Source organism: Centroberyx affinis, unplaced genomic scaffold (genome assembly GCF_046629955.1).
Source record: "Centroberyx affinis isolate AG114_WGS23_722 - 3 ecotype Tasmania unplaced genomic scaffold, CSIRO-AGI_Caff_v1 ptg000882l_1, whole genome shotgun sequence".
NCBI lineage: Eukaryota > Metazoa > Chordata > Actinopteri > Beryciformes > Berycidae > Centroberyx > Centroberyx affinis.
The window spans coordinates 55,001-76,891 of NW_027279472.1; the positions used below are offsets into that span (position 1 = coordinate 55,001).

The window sequence follows — 21,891 nt, forward strand, 5'->3', positions numbered from 1 at the left end:
GGGAGAGAGAGGGAGGAAGATGTGGGTGGAAAAAAAAAGTTTGCAAAGGAAAGGGAAGGAGAGAGACTTAGGGGGGGGGGGGGGGATGGAGGGGGGGGGGCAGAGGAAGGAGCGAGAGAGAGGGAGAGAGAGAGGGAGTTGGTGTCAGTGAGTGAGTCTGCAGGGAACAGCATGTTTCTGCTCATTAAAGAGAGAATGATATGCCGACTGGCAGAAAACATACACGCGCGCACACACACACACACACACACACACACACACACACGCATGCACGCGCACATGCACACACACACGCTGACTGTAATTTGCCTTGGCAGACGAGACACTGATCTGACACTGAAAGCAGTCCGATGACAGCGCGTAGGCTGCAGAGCACAGACACACACGCACACACACACACACACACACACACACACACACACACACAGTCAGGACAGCTCATGCAGGCTGGCAGGACATGAGTTTGTGTGATCATAGTGACGTTTTCATCTCTCTAAAGCAGAGTGGTGTGCCATTACCCTGGTCATCATTCTGACATGATTTGACGGCTGTGTGTGTGTGTGTGTGTGTGTGTGTGTGTGTGTGTGCGTGTGTGTGTGTGTACATGCGTGTGCGTGTGTTTGTATAACTTATTTTCTGCTTTAAATCAGTGTTCAGACTAGCAGCCATTATCCTGTGTGTGTGTGTGTGTGTGTGTGTGTGTGTGTGTGTGTCCTCAGTTGCCAGTCAGACAAGTTCCTCCAGTTCTATTTATAGCCTCGAGGAAACAGGCCTGTTCTTACATGAACACACACACGACACACACACACACACACACACACACACACACACCACTCCTCTCAGGTGTGTGTCAGGAGAGGGAGGGTAGCAGTTAAGCTTATTTGCATGCTCCACCTTATCTTCAGGTTGTGTGTGTGTGTGTGTGTGTGTGTGTGTGTGTGTATGAGACACACACACACAAAAGGTGGGTCCTATATCACACCTGAGTGGGCGTGGCTAAGTGACAGGGGAAGTTGGAGAGAGGAAATGCGGCTACATTGTTTGAGGAACTGTCGGCGTGGAAAGAGAAAGGGAGAGAGAGAGAGAGAGAGAGAGAGAGAGTTACTACTGAGGTGAAAACACAGAGAGAGACAGAGGGAAAAGTTTCTATAAAAACAGCAAAAAAGAGAGAGAAAGAAAGTGTTTATGAGTCATCGAAGAAGACAAAGACAGGAAGAAGGAAAAAAAGACCAAAAGAAGAAAAGCAGGGAGAGGGAGAGAAAGAACAAAAGAGAGAGCGACTCCCATCCTCCCCCCCCCCATCAAACCTCTGAAACCACCAGCAGCACTCTTCTCAGTCTTGGCCGACAGCATTAGCAAGGGTCCCGACCTCAGTGTTTAGTCGGTGCGGGCTGTGAGGTCATCACTGTGCGCCATGCCGGGGTTGTGTCAGCCCAGTGGGTGCTGCCTGGCACCCCTGTTGTTTCGCTATGAGGGAGGAGGAGGAGGAGGAGGAGGGCAGGGGGACGACAGCCAGCTCCGCCACCAGGACCAGCTGGAGTCCAGTTACACCGAGAAGCCACTCAAGGCTCAGCAGAAGGGAGAGGTCAGTGTGTGTGTGTGTGTGTGTGTGTGTGTGTGTGTGTGTGTGTGTGAGTGTGTGTGTGTGTGAGTTTTACACCTTCAGAGTGAGGACATTGTAGCGAAGTGAGGTCATTTTGGCCCGGTCCTCACTTCTTCAAGGGGCTGTTTTAGGGTTAGGACCTGGTTTTAGGGTAAAGGTTAAGATCAGGCATGTAGTGGTGAGGGTTAAGGCAGTGGTTCTCAAAGTGGGGTCCGGGGACCACCATGGGGTCCTTGAGGGAGTTCCAGGGGGTCCCCCAGCAAATTGATGAATTGTTAAACTTCAGCATTTCATTTATAAGAAATTAGAGAATGTAGAAGAATGACTGTTTTGATCATAATTTCTCTGTTATCTCTCTACCTACAATACAGATAGTCATGGAATTCTGGACAAAATCATATCTGACAGTAAAAATATTCTCACATTTGGGTCCGAGAGACAAAATCTCATCAAAAAGGGGTCCGTGGCCCTAATGTGGACTAAACTAGGGGTCCTTGATATGAAAAAGGTTGAGAATCACTGGGTTAAGGTCAGGCTTAGGGGATAGGGAATGTATGCAGTCAGTGGATGGTAGAAGTACAAGGATGTGTGTGTGTGTGTGTGTGTGTGTGTGTGTGTGTGTGTGTGTGTGTGTGTGTGTGTGGTGTGTGTGTGTCTTGAACGTCCTTCCAGATGTCTCCAAACGACAGAAAGAACAGGTAACTCCTTCAAAGTGAGGACATTTTGCCACTCGGTTTCATGCGACTACAAAGTCTTGAGCAGGCAAATGATGTGTTTTTTTTACACTGCTTTGGTATTGCTTTTCATAACGTTACATCATCTTGAGCTAGCAAGCGCTAATTAGGTAGCATTAATCGAAAATAAACACAAAAACCTCAGTAAAATGACTTATGAGCTTCCCATCGACCCCGACAGTGGAGGAAACCGTTCTCCAGGCATCGTTTTTTGACACATTTATTCCTCTAGTCTGTCAAATGAAAGATGTAGAGAACTGGGAAGCTTTGATTGGGCTGGCATCAACTTCTCATCCATTTTGCACTTGCCAGGTTCAACTGGTGTTCGTGTAACCGAATCACATCAGTTGAGAAACAAGGAAGCGCGGAAAGCTGATTGGCTGTTGACGGCTGATGATGCAAAAACTTCCGTCTTGTTCTCCCTGGTCGCTCAGCTCTGTAGGGAGTGAATGGACTTCTGCTGACTTGTTGATCACGTTGGTAACAGTGTGAATCCACATTTATAGTGAAGGTTAATCAGTCAGGCAGGACTGTGTGTGTATGTGTGTGTGTGTGTGTGTGTGTGTGTGTGTTGGGTGGTTAATTGTAGATGTGATAGTGGATGGGAGGTGTTTCTGTGTGCACTTAACACCTACAAGATCAGTGAGAGTGTGCTCCACTGTGTGCATGTACTGTATGTGTGCACTTCAGAGGTAAGTGTGTGTGTGTGGGGGGGTAACGGTGTGTGTGTGTGTGTGCTTTGGAGTTGAATAAGTGTGAGTGTGTGTGCTTACTTCAGAGCTCAGTTTAACTGTGTGTGCATTTTGCAGATGAGTAAGTATGTGTGCTAATGCGCTCTTGTGTGCATATGCACTTCAGAGCTGTGTGTGTGTGTGTGTGTGTGTGTGTGTGTGTGTGTGTGTGTGTGTGTGTGTGCATCAGGCCCACTGGGGCTGATTGTTGTGATGTAATTAGTGCTGCTCTAATGAATACACTGATCTGTCTGACAACATCTAGTTTGAGGAGAGGAGAGGAGAAGAGAGGGGAGGGGAAGAAGAAGAGAGGAGAGGAAGAAGTAAGAGGAGAAGAGAGAAGGATGAAAGTATAGGAGAGGGAGGAAAGGAGTGTGAAAGTCTAAACAACTGCATTCCCTTTTTTCCCCCCTGCCATCTTTGGTGGGTCAGCGGTTGAACATAAATTATTTTAATCCATCCCTCTTGACTTTAAGGGAAAAAGGGAAATGAATCCCCCTCTCTACTTCTGCCCTGGGTTGATTCTGAACAAAATGGCCGCTGGCGGTAAGCACTGCGCTACAGTATCGCCGCCAGCTAGTGCAAAACATGACCTTTGCATATATGTTGTGTTCATACGGTCATATGTGCAGGACACGTGTTCTCTCAGCTCCTCTGACATGCCTCCTCAGAGAGTACAACTACCCAAGCAGGGGGGACATGAGATTAACATTTTTATTAACCCTTATATAACCAGACAGCAAGGGGAGCGAGGGTCACACACACACACACACACACACACACACACACACTAGCCATGTGTACATGCGCACAATAATGCGGCTATTGCAAATACTGAGAGTGAGAAGGAAATAGTCCGATTAAGACGTTTACATGATTCCATTGATTTGACTCCTCATATTAATCCTGTTTATATGATTGAAGTACTTTTATGATTGCACAGAGAGAACTGTGGGAATTCAAGGTTTCGTTTGCTTGAAAAATTAATTGCATTTCAATTGGAGTGTGTATGAGTCACTGGTGGAGTTTTTTCCTTTTAGCTCTGTCACATGCAGACTTCACTTCTGTCCCTCGCACGCAAACTTCACTCGCACTCCTTCATTGTTCTGACACTCGTCTAAAAATGTCACCTTCACCACGCTTAGGCCCGTCTACAAACTGTCTGAACACACATGCAAGAAAAGCTCTTCCTCTTCTTTTAAACTCCAAAAGTCCCAACTTTTTTGGAGCAACTGCTGTCCGCCATCTTGATCCAGCTTCGACCTTCACGTAGCACAGTGAGCTGGGCCGCAGTTCAGGAAATGTAACCAAAGTGTATACACATGTCCTGAGCGGTCTTAATTATTGCCAGTAAAATCAGATTACTCCACATATGTTTACTGAGATTATGCTTATTTCAACTGTGGCGTCCTGACTTTCTTGCTTTACTGCCTTAATCGCATGATAATCACAATATTGACGTGCATGTAAACATGACACACACACACACACACACCTGGGAGATGTCCACTGCTATTCATAGTATTCCCATGATGTCACATGCATTTCCTACCAATATGGCGCTTTACAATACACACAGCTCATTGGCTGTGTTTGTCATTTGATTGCAATCACCTGTTAATTTATTACAATCACCTGTTATGTTCCTACCAAGATGGCCGCATGGTGATGTAACAGAATACTATGAATACCAAAGTCTTGTACTGTTGGTCACTGAGCAGCTTTTACTGCTCAAAGACATTTCAATTGTTTCTTCTAGCTTATGCATCATCATCATCATCATTTTCTGCTGTTGATAGTATTTACACACATGCTACAACTATAGTAAATATCACATACTTGTAACAGCCATTTTACAGTTACTGATGCTGTACTGTATTTAGGATTGTTATTTTACTATGCGATGTCAGCATCTGGGGGATTTGAACCGGCAACCTTCCGGTGACCCGCCTTCGCCTCCCTCCTCCACGCTCCCGCCTCCACCCTTCACACCTGTGTTGCAACATCTTGAATCGTATCTTGCCGCAAACCCCCGAGTCCTTCAGCTGTATCGGCGGTTGCTATGTCGTTAGCCGCTTTTGTCAAACAAAAAACACTCTGATTAGCTTCTTGACTGACGGCTCTCGCCGGCGTTGCCGCGGCAACCGCCCGATAAGCCCGATTGGTGGAACGGGAGTGTTACACCTCGCCGTTATCTTCGACGTGTCAGGTGGTTCGCTCGAAAGAGACCTTTACACCTTCTTGTTTGTGTGTTTTCTCCCTTCTTCTTTCTCCTCAAAGGCACTGCCTGTTCCTTTGTTTTTTTTTCTCTTTCATGTCGACTCTCCAAAGCCCCTGTTTGTCATCCTTCCTGTGTCCTACCTTTTGAGTTGTGTTGTTTGTTTCCCTTCTCGCTGTTCTCTCTCTGCTGCTGTCTCCCCCCCTCCTCCTCCTTTCTATCTCCTCTTCACTAATGATCCGTACCATCAGGCTATCTATTATGATTTCCACCATCAATCCTTCTCTCTCTCTCTCTGTCTGGCAGTACGAGCAGATGAGATTCTCCTTTGCGTTCGCTCTCCCCTCGGGGCATAAAAGCGCACTTATTCTCAGAAAGCTACACACACACAGCATTGTGAGGGCAAAAGAAGACATATGTGCCATTACGAGGGATATCTCATCGACTCACACGCACACAGACGAACTCACACACACGCTGCTGAGAAATTAGATTGTGATGGAGCAGTGAATTAGATTTATCACTGGTTCAGAGGTGCCTCTCCCTTATATTACTCCCCCGTTCACAGATAGATAAGGCCATTACTGCAGGGAGAGACGGACAGAGAAAGAGAGACAGAAACAGAAATACAGAGAGAAAATAGACAGAGAGAGATAGATAATGAGTGACAAAGAGATTGGAAGTGAGACGGTCAGAGAATTGAGGCATGTAAACAGAAATAATGAAGCCGACAAGACAGATAGAGAGACAAACAGAGAGACAGATAGAGGGAGAGAGACAGAGTGGATGGAGAGGAGGGGAGAGAGAGTCTTCAGGGCCAAGATGGAGGGAGAGAGGGAAAGTAGTAGCGAGAGGAGGAAGAAGGGGAAAACGACGAGGCTATGTCAACACAACACAAATCACAAGTAAATGAGGCCACGTGTTCAAGTCTCACCCCATCTCAACGAGATCAGGCATGCAAGATGTAGCCTATTAAATTCACTTTGTTTCCTTTGACATGTTCTCCATCTATTTATTCTTCCTCCTTCCTTGTCTGCAGCAATGCAGTGTCTGTCTGTCTCTAAAGAATGTTGCTATAGAGCTAAAGTACAATTGACACAAGCTAGCCCACTTACTAACTAATGTACAAGATATGTGCAAGACACTAGTTAGCCAACTTACTGTGCAAGATAGAGTAGCTACAAGACACTAACTAGCAAACTAGTGTATGCATAAGACACTAATGTACAAGATAAAGCCAACTTACTAACTAATGTACTGCTAATGCTGAGACACTAGGTAGCCAGCTTAACTAATGTATGCACAAGACACTAACTAGCCTAGACACTAACTAATGTACTAGATAAAGTACAAGACACTAAAAAGCAAACTTACTAATGTAGCCTACAAGCCAATAACACAATCCTAAATTAACAGTAACTACTAACTAACTGATTCTCTATTACCAACGTTGGGTTGCTTGACAATCTGAGGACAACGACCAACAACCACTGTCAGTTAGGTTGCAAGTTTTGCAGAAACTTTACCAACAGTGGTCAGATGTTGGCGGTGGCCATTTTCTAATTGCGAAAACTGGTCCTACGGTAGTTGTCGACATTTCTAAACAAACATACAAACAAACATAATCAAATAGTCACACTATGTATATAAACTTAATACAATGCATGTTACAAACTGTAACTGTATTCTAATTTGAATTAGAAGTCACAATTGTTAGGCCTGTTACATTTATAATCATATCATCCTTGAAGGTTTTTTAATCTGTCTTGCAAGAGCTGAAGAGACAACTAGACTGTTGCTAGGTTACCAAAACATCCTGAAAAAGCAACAGCTATTTTCTGAGATTACTAAGCTAGTGTTAGCAAAACAACTTAATGAGACAGAGGAGTGGAACCACAGATGGAACAAATGGATGGACTTCAAATGGTAAACCTACGCATGTTCATCTTAGGCTAAATTTATCTTTCTCATATCTGTGAGTAACATTGTACATTTGTTATGGATAATTGTCTGTTTGCTTAACTTGGTGGCCCAACATCTTGATCCAGTTTGTTATTGTTGGCTTGATACTCAGATGACTAATTAACAGTTTAACAGTTTAACAGTTTAACAGTTTAACTAACTAACTAACTAACTAACTAACTAACTTAATTATCAGACCACCCATGTGTTTTTTGTATCTCTCTCTCCACCTTCAAAAGCTCGTAACCCAGTTTATTTCCTGGTATTTTCACTCCAGATAGTCTTTGGTGCCTGTCCAACGGGAAAAGTGTGAGTGTGAAACAATATCATCCAGGTGCTAATACTGCGCAGGTCAGGGTCAGCGCGCTCGTACAAGCATACACTCGTACGATCACGCTCTCTCACACACACACACACACAGACACGGTTTGCCTTGCCAGACTGTCAGCTTGCGGGGTCTAGTTAGTTGTTATGCAGGTGGGGAAGCTGCTGTCTGTGTCAGAGTTTCCCTCAGGGCGGGTTTCAGGGTCGCGCACCGACCTGGCAAGGCCGCCGCGCCGCAGCTGAGCCAACTGCTCAGGGTCAAGCCTGTTTGGGCTGGGGAGCGGGTGTGTACACAGGTAGGCCTTTTGGTGCGTTACACAAGCAGAAACGCACCGATGGAGAGGCTGGAGAGGCTTTTGTCTCTGGCATTTTTTTTTCAGTGCCTTGTATGATACTGTGGAAGTAGTAAAAGTGAAAAAACAACAATAACCTTTCTTCCTCTTTCCTCTTATTTCCTCTCCTAGCACTTCTCTATCATATAGAAAATATAGCCGTCAAATGACTTAAATGTCAACGTAATAGTCCAAAACTGTGTTTCATCAATGACCAGTCATCAAAATGACCAGTCGTTTATTTCAAACTATAATTGGAGACAGGGTTTTATTTCATCTGGACAGTAAAACCAAGATGCTTTTATAGCTGAATATTGTATGTTTATGTATGCAATCCCATGATAAAATATTCTGTGCATGGTGTATCTGCAAGTCTCCTATTCAAACTATTTAAACATTTTCAGTGCCTGTTTAACTAGGAGACGCATATCCATACCAATACCCATTTAGTATTTAATCTTCAAGACACACCATGCCTTTCCCCACTGGATGCAGCGGCAGCATCATGGCTGTGTGTTGCTTTGCTGGCTGTGGACGCTGCTGTGATTACCGATGACGTAAAAAAACATCTTGACAGAGTTTTAATTAGAGGATCAGACTCACTTTGTTGGCAAAGTACAATAAACGTGCAGGAATTTGTCTTGGGGGGCTTTTGTAGTAGAGTTGCACGATTAATCATGTTTAAAGTCACAATGAAATGAAAAATGACTTTTTGCTAGCTTGTTTTCCATGTCATAATTTACACCTAGTTAACAATAAATGTCAAAAAATTGTAATTTTGTTTTGTATTTTTATATCAAAATCCATTACTTTTACTTTGTGACATCATGCTGCACCAGAAGGCCGCCCCTCCGCCCCTCCCATCCAATAAAAATGCCTTTCTCTCCCTAACTGATCTCTCATTGGTTTGCACTTTTGAATGTTCCCTCCCTGCATTACGTCCCGCCCCAACATCCTGTTTCAAAAGGAAATACATCAAGTTAAGGAAGCAAGATGCTCTCAAAATGCGCTTTTATTGTCACTTTAATAGTATCTGGGACTACAATACTGGGAGTACAATTTTAGCCATATTCATGCAGCCCAAATTGGTACAGCAACATTTAAAACTTGAGTGTTACAATCGTTTACTTGTCAAAACATCCAAGAGACAGGCTACTATTGTATTCTGAAAAGATGCGTTTATTGGAAGTTCTCCTTTTCCCTTCGTACCGCATGTTGAGGATGTAACCACCTTCCTGTTTTTAACAGGACACTGACTCAGATGAAGAGATATGTTGGATGACGCCATTCGAATATTTCTGGTTAATCCTTTCCAATCTTATCATATGTGTCAAATCCCCAAAGAGACGTGACATTGGCTTATTCCAGGGCTTTATAAGGACACACACACTGACACACAAACACTGACACACACATATCTCTGTGGGGAAGTCACAGGCTTGTCATGAGGATTGATCTAATGGAAGTTGCCACACCGACTCGTGCAGGAATGTTGCTAGGTGACAGATGTGCAGGTATGGAGAGAGCCATCAGTAACGTGATCAGATTTTTAAGTGTGTGTGTGTGTGTGTGTGTGTGTGCGTGCGTGCGCGAGCGCCAACGTCTATCACAGGGCCTGGGTATCCTCTTGCAGGAGAAATGAGGATCTCCATGGCGACCCCCGACGTCCTATATCAAACTGATTACCCAGGGTGCATTCTGTCGTCTCGGGGCGTGTACTCATAAATAAAGCCGGCGAGCAGAGAGAGAGAGAGAGAGATAGAGAGAACGAGAGAGTGAAGAGGCAGAGGAAAGGATGAGAGAAGATAAATAAGGAGATAAATAAGCAGGGAATCCGACTGAGAACAGAATCAAACGTGGGGTCAAGTTGTTTTATGGAGTTTCATCCAAGCAAATCGTCAAATCAAGTCACGCGTTCCGGCCCCGTTGATAATTTCCATAAAGCCACGGACGGCTGCAGCTCCTATCTGTTGCATCACCTCATCACTGTTGCGCCCGTAATCGCAGTAAAGAACGCCGCCTCCGGTGTTAGCGCTGCAGTAACTCTCCTGTCGTAGCTTCCTCATTCTCTGATTTAAGCCCCAGATAGCTGGAGAGTGTAGATCTGATGCTGCTATTTCAGGATTTCAGCATTAAAAAAAAAAAAACAATAGATCTTGGCACCGAAGTGCTGATTTGACGTCTATTTTGAGAAAGTATCAGATGGGCAGGGTTTACCACACAGGATGGTGAATTAGTAACAGAGATTTTAGATAATTGCTGAAAAGTATTTTAAAGTGCTGTTGAAGGTACTGGTAGTAGTACCTTGGGTTGTGTCTCTTCCTCCATGTAAAAAAACCCCAAATCAGCAATTCTCTGTGATCTGTTGCTCCGGTAGAGGAGACTGGAGAATTGTGTTTTTTTCTCTCTCTCCATTCATTGCCATTGTATGGAGGAACAGTCTGAAAATCACACTTCTAGCATGTTAAGAAACGCAAATAAAGCAGATTCTGACAATAAATAAAAAAACTAGTCATTTTGCGATTTGTGATTAAGTGAATCTCTTTCTCTGTGCTTATTAAACCTTACAGTTTGAACAAGTGTAACACCGAAATCCGGTCGGAGGAAACTTATGCCGATGGAACAAAGAGAAAAATATGATTACCAATAATTGTAAATACGAGTCTCTCAGTTTTTTCGCCTATTTACAATTATTGGTAAAAGTATTATTTTCTTCGTTCAAACCGATACCTTCAAAATCACTTCAAAATCTATTTAGTATATATTTCTGTGATTGTCAGCTTACCTGTCACTCAATTCAGTTAAATTGTCCATATTTAGTCGACCCACCTATCTGATCCTCGACCCAAGCAGATTAAAATAACAATTATTTACAAACAATATTCTGTGTCTGTGTTGTGTCTCACAAAGCGAAGTCATCTTACTGAAACAGACCAGTATACAACAGTCACGCCATATCTAACCTTTTAAATCCTGTTTATTTGTGGACGTCCAGCAAGTTATTCATTGGATCTGAATTCACTTAGAGAAAGCAAATGAAGATTTCCGCACACATAATTCACCTCTGCTGTGTCTTTTATTTATATTTATTCATACAAGACCTTTATCAAGACATTTCTCACGGCAAGAAATAAAAAAAACCCCAGCAGAGGTGAATTTTGTGTGCGGGAATCTAGTTTTCTATGGGTGATTTAATGGGGATCTGGATCTTTCCCAGAATTATTTAAAGGACTGCCTATGGTGTGCATCCTCCATATTTATCATAAGATGTGAATACACTTAAGTTACATAAATTCTCACTTTTCTCCCTACCCCATCCCCTCTTTCCCCCTTTTCCCTCTCTATTTTTTTCTCCTAATAGAAAAGCGTGAAGGAGGGAATCCTGTTAAAGCAGACCAGCTCCTTCCAGAGATGGAAGCGGAGGTACTTCAAACTAAGAGGGAGGACCCTCTACTATGCCAAAGACTCTAAGGTAAAGTAAAGTCTGAATATCATCTGTAGATAATTTAATATTATTCTTTAAAGAGAACGTTCAGGAGTTTTAGAAGCTTATCTCTTGGAATAAATAAAAGGTAAACCTGCACTAGGCAAATACTTGTGTTTTATCAGCATATGTCATGAAATAGAGCTGCAGAAGAGAAGAGTATCCCATCCCCCTCTATAATGTAGATTCACTCTATTCGCCCAAGTTCTGATTATTTTGGCTGTCTGGTTTGGTCACTTGTAGGAAATCTCAGCACACAGCAAGTGACGAATCAAAAGTTAAGAGCGAAATAACATAAAAACTTGCTCCTAAACCTCAAAGAGAAAGCTGAACCTCACCATCTCCACTCCCACCAGACACTAAGAAGAAGAAATGTAGGTCCTAGGAGTCCCAGCTTTAAATAAAAAAAAAGTTTTCACACCAGAGTTTTTCATCTCTGAGAAGCTGGCACCAACCTCCTGCTAGCATTTGTTAGCAATGCTAGCGCAAGTCAGTGAATTATGAAACCGAAATTGCATACTTACCATTCCTACAGCTGTTGAAGAACATCAATGGTTTGGTGATTTGGAGGTGTCGGAAAAAGAGAAAGTGTGCTTAACCCTCCTGTTGTGTTCGTTTCATGTTAATTAATTCTGTGTTCCCGGTCCAAAATGACCGCCCCATTATAGCTGATTATAAATCCATAATAATACATACATTATCACCTAATGTTGTGTTAGATCTTTTTTATCAACTTAAGTTCTTGTGAACGTTACAAGTTTTGAACTTCTATTTGCTATTTTTGGCCTGTAGGCCTCATTGACCTGAGCTCATACAACTCGTTTTTGAGTAAAAAAAAAAGCATAATGTATGGATTATTTTGACTATAACAAATACTCAGATGAAACATATTGTGCTATTTATCACGACTACTTCATTTCTAATGACCGGCCATTTTTGACCAGGAACACCACAGGTGTACAAAAGTTATATAAAACACCCAAAATTTAATGAAAATTATCAAAATTTATTCAGATGCCCTGTGTGGACAAAGTCATGGAACCTTATGACAATCAGATTAAATGAACTACATTTTTCAGAGAGAAAACTAAACTAAAAATAAAATAAAAGTTGATGTTTACATTGTTTGTCGTTCATTTTTTCCCATCAGTCTCTGATCTTTGATGAGGTGGACCTATCAGACGCCAGCGTGGCCGAGACCAGCACCAAGAACATCAACAACAGCTTCACGGTAACCAGCGCAGTCTTAAAACCGTTAAAACCGTGATGTTTTTGTCTTTCTTGGTTGTTTCTGTCATTTTATGGTAGTATGCCTTTTTTTTTTATGTTTTGTCGACAGGTCATTTGACGATTGATCTTTTGTTACTTTTTTACTCTGTAAATGCTATAAAATGTGATTTAAAAACTAAACCCAACTAAAAATTGAAAAAAAGAAAAGCATTAAAAGAGCAGATTCGACTGTGTTTTCAGTGGCAAATTCTGCCGGCTGCCACAGCTGCAGAGTTTTCTGTGGAGCTGTTACATAATTCGTAGTTCATATTTTCAAGCTGAAAAGTCTTGAATTATAAAACAGTCCTCAGATCTGTTTGGCTGAGTCACGACCGAAGCCGATGCAAAACACCCGGTAAACACACACACACACACACACACACACTGACTGCATAACAGATCATTTCGATGTTATAACTCATACCAGTACTTGCTTGGTGGAGGAAGAGCATTATTTAATTAGTTAAAGTCTGCAGCTTAATAATTTAGTTGGGAGAGAGCGATATTTTTGTCAGCATCGTCCTGATAACGAGGTATGATGTTGGGATTTGATGAGATATAGATGCAGCTGTACAGATTCATTATCTCTCTCTCTCTCTCTCTCTCTCTCGCTCTCTCTCTCTCTCCCTCTCTCTCCCTCAGGTCATCACTCCATTTCGGAAGCTGATGCTGTGTGCGGAGAGCAGGAAGGAGATGGAGGACTGGATCAGCGCTCTCAAGTCCGTCCAGAAGTGGGAAACCTACGAGGTTAGCGCTCGAGCCTCTTCCTTCCTCTCATCTCTCCATCCTTCCCGCTTTCTATTTATTCCCTTAATCCCCCGCTTTTCACTCACTTCATAAGGCATATATCCGCCTATTTACAGTACAGCTGAGCCACTGGTGATGCAAACAGTCTCTTTTTTATGTGTTTTAGCATTGCAAAGTTATTAATTCTCGTGATTTTATAATCAGACAAATATAGTAAAAGTCGACATGACTGATACTGAAAAATACAAAATGGAGGATCTAAAAATACCTGGTTTGAATAGAAGCAAATTATGTGTGTGTGTCCTAACATCATGTTTATTTCCCCTTTTTTTCTGCTCATTGATGAGAATAAAACTTTTTTTTTTTTTTACTCAAACTCATCACCTTTTCTACTTTCTCCGAGGAAATGCTCTCCCTTCCTCTCTCACTCCCTTCATGTCCTTTCACTCCCTTATCTCCCTCTCTTTCCCAGCAGATTGATGTCTCCCATAAAATTAGACACTGTGCTTTAATAGGCTGTAAAGAGAGCGGAGGACTCTAAGCTGTTATCTAAGTTGAGCGTAGCGTCTCTCTCTCTCTCTCTCTCTCTCTCTCTCTCTCTTATGTTTTAGGCTTCCTCGCTCCATTTTTAATTCATGCAGTTGGGTTGTTATTTCCGCTTCAGCAGGCCGGGCAGTTTGAATTGTTAAAGCGTAAATGTGTTGCTGACAACTTTAGGAGGGGAGTGTGTTGTCATGGGAGGTTTAACTGTGGATGTACACAGATATACATAACACTGCTGACAGCATCTTCTGAAGGTCAAATGGCATAGTGAGGAAAAGTCTTTTGGCTTTCGGAATCAGTAAACCAAATGTATTTTGTCCAAGCTATGTCTGATCACAGAGGGTTTGAATAATAGTGTCTTGAAAATATAAGCTTTGTAAATACGAGGGCAGTTGCTTTTCAAAGGCGCTGGGATCATTTTCTCATCACTCCGCAACAACATGCTTGATATCAAACGAAACTAGACACTCTCATCTTTCTAACGCTACCAAACACAACACAACTCCATCCATATTCCCTAGCTTCTTACCTATCAAAAGAGGCCAGAACCATCCATATAGGCCTTATAGTTGTGGAGCTATTCTTAATTAATTCTTAATGTGATTTTAGGCGTTTTTCCTGAGTTCTGGCTGAGCTCTAAGTGGTTAATCCTTGTTTTGGATTTGTTTCTAGCTGTTATGAACACATTTAAAGATGGAACATTAAGGTCATTTTCTTATCCCTCCATGTTCCTCCAGTCAGTTATGTCATTGTCCTATCCTTGAAATAAAGTATTAATATTATTTTAATGTCCGTATCTATCAGATCATACCACATCAGTCAGCTGGAGCGTCAACATCATTGTCTTATCCTGCTGTGTTTCTCCTTCCTGAGGCCACACAGTTTAATATGGACCTCTGATGTCATCGTCTTATCCTTTTGTATCCCTCTTCCCCTCGCCATTTTGTTTGGCATGAAACACAAAAGTCACTGTCCTATCCTAAAATATCTCTCTTTTCCCACTCCAGTTATTTCGATGAAACACACCGGATGTTTTTTGCCCTGTCCTGCTATATTTCTATTTCTATTTCTGCCTACCAAAAGCCAGCCAGTTTAACATGGAGCGCCGGTGTCACCGTCCCGTCCTTCTGTATTTCCTCTCCCTCCCCAGGCCAGCCAGTTCAACATGGAGCATTTCTCCGGGATGCACAACTGGTACGCCTGCTCCCACGCCAGACCCACCTTCTGCAACGTCTGCAAAGAGGCTCTGCCAGGAGTCACCTCCCACGGCCTGTCCTGTGAAGGTACACACACACACACACACACACACACACACACACATTTGGAGTTACATTCATCCTCCTACATTCACACATTTGAAGCTACATTTTTCCTAGGATTCAACCAGTATGGCTCTGAAGCTGCCGAGAGATGATATTTCGTTCCAGTACCCGGTATCTTTAAATTTGACCATTTCCCTGCCAAAAAATGACAAGGATTCAGTGTTTCCCCTTAGAATTATAGTCTCATCTGGGTGGAAAAGCCTCTGAAACAGGATTTAGACCGTCACAGGACTGTAAAACTCTCTAATAAAATTCTTTCAGGTGTGTTGGCAGCTCCTGGAGGCAGGGTGAGGCAGGTTTTTACTGCTGTTTTTATAGACTGCCCCTCAAGCTGTTGCGTAAAATCCTATCCTCACGTCTCTTATATCGCCGGTGGACAATAGCAACTGTCTGATATCCAATCTTTATGAAAAGGCCAATGTCGGCCAACCAATACACCTTTACGCATTGCTTGCACACATGCTTGTGTTATGTGTATTTAAGTTATTTATCATACTTAACCGTTATTTATCCCTCCTCTGCAGTGTGTAAGTTCAAGGCCCATAAGCGCTGTGCGGTGCGCTCCACCAACAACTGCAAATGGACCACACTGGCCTCCATAGGAAATGACATCATTGAGGACGAGGAAGGGGTGAGTGACTCGGCTGTGTGTGTGTGTGTGTGTGTGTGTGTGTGTGTGTTTGTGCATAACAACCAAGACTCAAACTCAAGTTTTGTTGGAATGTCGACTCTCACCGTGTGAATATTTTGAGAAAATTGATAATTGTGCGCAAGAATGTTTATATGTGTGTGTGTGGGCCCATTCTGTGTGTGTGTGTGTGTGTGTGTGTGTGTGTATGGGTGTGTGTGTGTGTTAGTTTGTTAGGGCAGACATCAATTCACTTTCAATCCAATTCATTGAAGCTGTGGCTCGTTTGGTAATACTAAACAATTTGTTCTCAATTAATACCGAAATGGTTGAATATGACAATTCTGTCAGTGTGGAAAAGCAGGAACGCTGTTTGATATGTTTTTTCTTTGTTCATTTTTCATAGATGTTTGCATTCAAAGCTTTAAAAGTGTATATTACATGATAGGTGGCATTCATTTTAAAAATGTGTTTTGGTCAAACTTTTTCTGATGTAGTCAAATGAGTCTTGGTTCACAGCGTTTGATCGATAGCAAAATGTTTTACAATATTTGCATTGCAATTTGAAGCGAACCGGCTCCCTGATTTGAATGCAGTGAACTGAACGCTGCCATGTGTCCTCCTCCCTCCCCCCCCCCTCTCTCTCTCTCCCCACACCAGGTGTCCATGCCGCACCAGTGGCTGGAAGGCAACCTGCCGGTCAGCGCCAAGTGTGTGGTGTGTGACAAGAACTGCGGCAGCGTCCGGCGGCTGCAGGACTGGCGCTGCCTCTGGTGCAAGGCCATCGTGAGTGACACGGATTTTAGAGAAACTTCCCCTCCTTGCTATGTTTCTGTGGAAATGAGTTATGTTCGATTTACAGAGGACAAACCTCCATTATGCAACATATAAGGTTTTTCACTTTCTAACCCTTATAAACAAACAGAGGGTCTTCAGCAAAGTCTGGCTCAGGGTTAAAGGATAATATCGGTGTTTTTTTTTTTAGTTTGTGCTAATCGTCTAGGTTCCCCTCTCCTTTCCATTCTTCCTGGTTTCTCTGCACACAGTCAGCATAGTTGGAGATATCAGCGCTCGTTTTCCTCCTTCAGAAGAAGCCATTTGCTGCCATTCATTCTTGTCCAGCATGAAAGGCAACTTCAGAATCAGAATCAGAATCAGAAATACTTTATTGATCCCCGAGGGAAAATTGGGTTACGTTGCAGTTGCTCACATTCTAGAAGAGAAATATATATAAGCATAGAGAAATTGTAAGAAAAATAAAAATAAGAAATATGTAAAATATGTGCATTATACTACAATATATAACAATAATAATATAGAAATAAGAGAAATAAGAATGGCTACTGGTCAAACTTTCTGTTTTCTCCTTATTTCACTGAGTGTCCATGTCTTATTATTTAGGTCGTCTTTGTTAGCCCAGGTTTTTTATTTTAAGGTTTAACATCACAAAGTTTGTATTTTAAAAACATTGAAAAACAAGTAAATGTTTAAAATTCTAATTAGATAGACGCACGCATTGCAAAATGATTGGGGGAAATGTAAACTAGACGTAGACAGCAGTAAATTGGCTGTAACTCTAAATGCCACCGCTATTCTCTATTAAAGTTAAGATTAGTCAGATGTTGCAGATGAGTTCATTTCCTCTGAATCCTCTGAATATTGTTTGCTTACTTAAACGTATATGTAACGCTTGTTCCGCCATGCTGGATCGTGCAAATGAACAAACGACCGCAATGCATTCTGGGTGAGATCGCGCTCCCGAAGTCTCTATAGAGATAGACGCCGACTCGCTCCCTCGGCCCTCAGAGGGTCGACCTCAGGAAGTTCGTTTCGGAGTTTTCGGAGCGGCGGAGCGGCGGCAGGGATTCCTCCGAGGGGAACGAGCCGAGGGGAGGACGAGGAGGTTCAGGCTAAAAGGAGAAAGGGAACTGGGCCACTGAAGATGAGAATTTTCCCTGTGGGGAATAAAATAAAACAGCAGAATACAGGCTGAACAGCAGAGAGTCGGCCCATATCAGCAAAACTCACCCGTTAAGACTGATACCAGCACTTCAATACAGCATGTTGTTAAGAGAACAGAAGAAGAAGAAGAAGATAATTCAGTTAAGCTCTTCCTGGGTGTCACACACACACACACACACACACATACACACAGAAACTCACAGATACACAGATGTAGTGCTTTAGTAAATCCAGCTGTTCCACTTAGTAGTAGCTGAATTGTTTTTTGAGTGTTTAGGGCAAGTGGGCATGCATGACAAAGACTAATCCCCAACACACACACACACACACACACACACACACACACACACAATGAATCAGGGTGGTATTTGTAAAGGTTATAGAACTGACATTTGGTGCGTTTCAGAGGGATGCAATGACCTTTCTGCCTCCGCTGAAATATAGGATTACTATGGAGACCACTGACTCTGGTGTGTGTGTGTGTGTGTGTGTGTGTATGTGTGTGTGTGTCTGTGTGTAGGTCCACAACAGCTGTAAAGAACAAATGGGGAAGGTGTGTCCATTGGGTCAATGTCGAGTGTCAATCATTCCTCCCACCGCCCTTAACAGCATCGACTCAGACGGTGAGACGCACACACACACACACACACACACACACACACACGCACACACTCCTTTGTTCATAATCTTTTGCTGAGGTTCAAGGTTCAGTGTCTTCTCTTTCAACCTGACACAGTAACATGTGACATGACATGATGGGGTCCTGAACTCAAACTTAAAGCAATTTCCTCACACATTCCTGCTCAGGCTTCTTAAAGGCCGCCTCAGTTCCGCACTGTCTTATGGTAAAAGAACAAAATGGACTCCTAAACCAATCCCCAAAGTAATTGATTAAGCAATAAATGTATAAATGTGGGAATTTTGTCGTCATCCGTCATCCTCTTGAGATCAAGATCATGTCCCGATTCTTTACTTACTTATGTTAATTTCCCAATTCCAATATTTCGATTCAATTCAAATAAGCTTTATCGGCATGAATGTAAGGGATCTAATATTGTCAAAGGATTTCAGTACATCACAAAGCAATTAGTGTATTATATTTTTACCTTAGACATACATCATAGAGATAGAAAGGTAAAAACAAAACACATGAATATAAGACTTAAATTTAAGAAATCAAACTAAATCAAACCTTAGTTACTAGACACTAAGTTACATTATGTGGCTGTTATCAATAGAGACAATAAAAAGGTTTAAATAAGAAATAAATTAACTTAAAAATAAACTTTCCAGCAACACACACAGCCTTTTCCTCTTCACCAAGCACTAGTGGAAGTTTCATGACACAGATCAGAAAAGTCTGGAACATATTTTTTCTCATATTCAGGGTAATATTTGTCTCTTATTTCCACATAATTTGGGCATTCAAATAAAAAAATCGAATTCTGTCTCATGCAGTTCACAATTCTGACACATCTCAGTTTTATATGCCTTTATTTCACTCAATTTCAAGTGTGTGATCGCAGAGTCTTAATTTAGATAATATTCTGTTTTCTTTGGGATTTTGAATACTTCCATACTTGCCAGTTGAATCTGACAGTCAAAGATGCTAGTTTACTATGAGATGTGATGCTGTCTTTCCATTTTGCAAAGTACATATTGTTTAAGTTAGACAAACATTTTTCTTTTCAACTGTGGTGTTGATCTCCCTTTCTTTCCCTCTTTCCTTCTGCGCAGGCTTTTGGAAGGCCACCTCAGCGTCCTGCTCCAGCCCGCTCCTGGTCCTGGTCAACTCTAAAAGCGGAGACAACCAGGGGGTGAAGTTCCTCCGCAAGTTCAAACAGCTCCTGAACCCGGCTCAGGTCTTTGACCTGATGAACGGAGGACCAGAGCTCGGGTATCTCATATATCTATACTCAATATCTTTGATCGGAAGCTGAATTCTCACGCTTTCTTCTTCCTTGCTGATCAGAAAACATGCAGACACTTACGACCTCTTCTGATTCGTTAGAGTCCACTGGGAAATTTGGCATACAGATGATCCTACAAGCAGCAAATCAATTCTAATTGTTCAAAATAAGTGAAATAATTTTACTGAAACAAGCTCATATGTCAGGTATCCAGCGGATCCAAACTAGGGATGTCCTGACCCGATCCAGTTTTTTTTTTGCCTCTGATACCGATCCAGGTTATTACATTTTGTACTGATCCGATATTTTTGTAAATAATTCAAAAGTGTTTATTTTTCAGCACCGCACTTTGTAAAGCAACGTTCAAATCAATCTAGTGCACAGTCAAACTCCTGGGGCAAATGTCTCCAAATGTCTGTAGTGAGACTAATTGTGTTTACATCTTTTCAAGCAGTCCAAGAGGTTTTCACATAACTTGTTGTACAGTTACAGTTCGAGTCTGAAAGACAGTGTGGAGAGAGCAAACTATAGCATGACTCCTGATGATGCTTTTTGGGGTTTTTTTAGCTTTTTCGCTGTCGTGGGGTATTTTATCTCATTTTTTCCGACACATTCTCAGCTTGGGCGCAGGCTTCTTCTGAGCTTCTCCCCGTGAGAAGTCGTTGAAGTCGTTTCTTCGAGTGCCTGGTTAAATTAGTAGTATTGTAATTAGCTCTGCTGCTGCCGCCCCTCCAAACACAAACATTACAATTAGCTGTTTGACTGCTTTCGCTCTGCACTTTAAAGTAATTCACGGCTGCTGCCAGCTGCTTTTAAACAGTGCGTCACACACTGCCGTCAGTGGTGGATGACGCTTGTTTACAGCAAATACTTTTTTTTGGGGGGCAATTTACATAAGTGGATCGGAGGGGGAGAAGTTTTTTTTATTTTTTTATTTTATTTATGTGTTTATTGATTTTTGATTCAGAAAACATTACGATTGCGTCAAAGCAACACACATCAACAAAAACAACAATTAAAAGAGGGACAAAATCAGAACAAAACAGAACATCTCGGCTCACAGACTCACACATTCAAACAGGCAAATGACTCAAGTTAAATAAATACATTTATAAATGGATCGCAAGTTGATCGAAGCAATGGCAACGTCTCAGAATTCACCTATTGTATCTGATCAGTGCCTCCTTAAGTGGAAAAAAGTAAGATATGTACTGTGTGTTTGCCAGTAAGCAAGGAAACTCATTATAAAACTAATAATAACTAATAAAACTGCTAAGATACCTGGGGTTAACTTGGTTGATTAAGAATATCTTAAACAGATTATACTCTCCTCCTAACATTTGTCTCTTACTGTCTCCTCTGTCCTCTCTCCTCTCCTCTCTCCTCTCCTCTCTCTCCTCTCTCCCCTCTCTCCTCTCTCTCCCCTCTCCTCTCTCCTCTCCTCCTCTCCAGCTTGCGTCTCTTCCAGAAGTTTGTGACGTTTCGTATCCTGGTGTGCGGAGGAGACGGCAGCGTGGGCTGGGTCCTGTCTGAGCTGGATAAACTCAACCTCCACAAACAGGTAAGAAAGACGAGCGGGAAGAGGAAGGAGAGGAGCAGAAGAGGTGGCGGAGGAGGAGAACAGGGTGATGATGAAGGGAATGTAGTGTATAATTGGGTATAATACTGTATAAAAAGAGAAGGGAACTATAATATATCGGGTAACTGGACAGAAGTCATCAAATTATTTTTCACCCTGTGTCTCAGTTTGTAGCCTTTTGCTGAGAGCATTGCCCATCTGCAAATCTGAAAAGGAAATATGTAAATAACCTAATTATTACTGTTGAACATTCGGGGAATAAAGTCTTTAGAAATCTTGACCCTATAAACCAGAAGATGAAATCGAGGTGGTAAGAGAAAGAGAGAAAGCAATAAATAATAAACCAGAGGAAGGAGGAGTTACCAATGCTACACTGCCTGAGTTAGCCTGTCAATTAATGCCGTGGAAGCAATCTGAATTAATAAATGTCATGTCAAATCACTCGGTATCAATTAATATCATGTTAAATTCCATTTGGGTAAACGAAATGCCGTGTCAGATCAGTTTGAGTCATTTCATGTCATGTCACTCAGTTCAATTTGG

General features: G+C 42.2%; 1 protein-coding gene across 3 annotated transcripts in view; it reads left to right on the forward strand.

Annotated features, from left to right (window-relative positions):
- Window positions 1-21,891, forward strand: part of LOC139645563 (diacylglycerol kinase delta) — an 86,739-nt gene that overhangs the window by 37,099 nt on the left and 27,749 nt on the right. For 2 of the 3 annotated variants that reach the window (XM_071521310.1, XM_071521308.1), the window contains 9 exons: window positions 11,266-11,376; window positions 12,539-12,619; window positions 13,300-13,404; window positions 15,098-15,230; window positions 15,794-15,900; window positions 16,558-16,683; window positions 18,380-18,482; window positions 19,597-19,756; window positions 21,222-21,330. In XM_071521310.1, the coding sequence (XP_071377411.1) occupies window positions 11,266-11,376; window positions 12,539-12,619; window positions 13,300-13,404; window positions 15,098-15,230; window positions 15,794-15,900; window positions 16,558-16,683; window positions 18,380-18,482; window positions 19,597-19,756; window positions 21,222-21,330 (1,035 nt within the window). Of the gene's footprint in view, window positions 1-1,064; window positions 1,586-11,265; window positions 11,377-12,538; window positions 12,620-13,299; window positions 13,405-15,097; window positions 15,231-15,793; window positions 15,901-16,557; window positions 16,684-18,379; window positions 18,483-19,596; window positions 19,757-21,221; window positions 21,331-21,891 lie in introns of those variants that run through there. The other variant, XM_071521309.1, reaches the window with a different exon arrangement.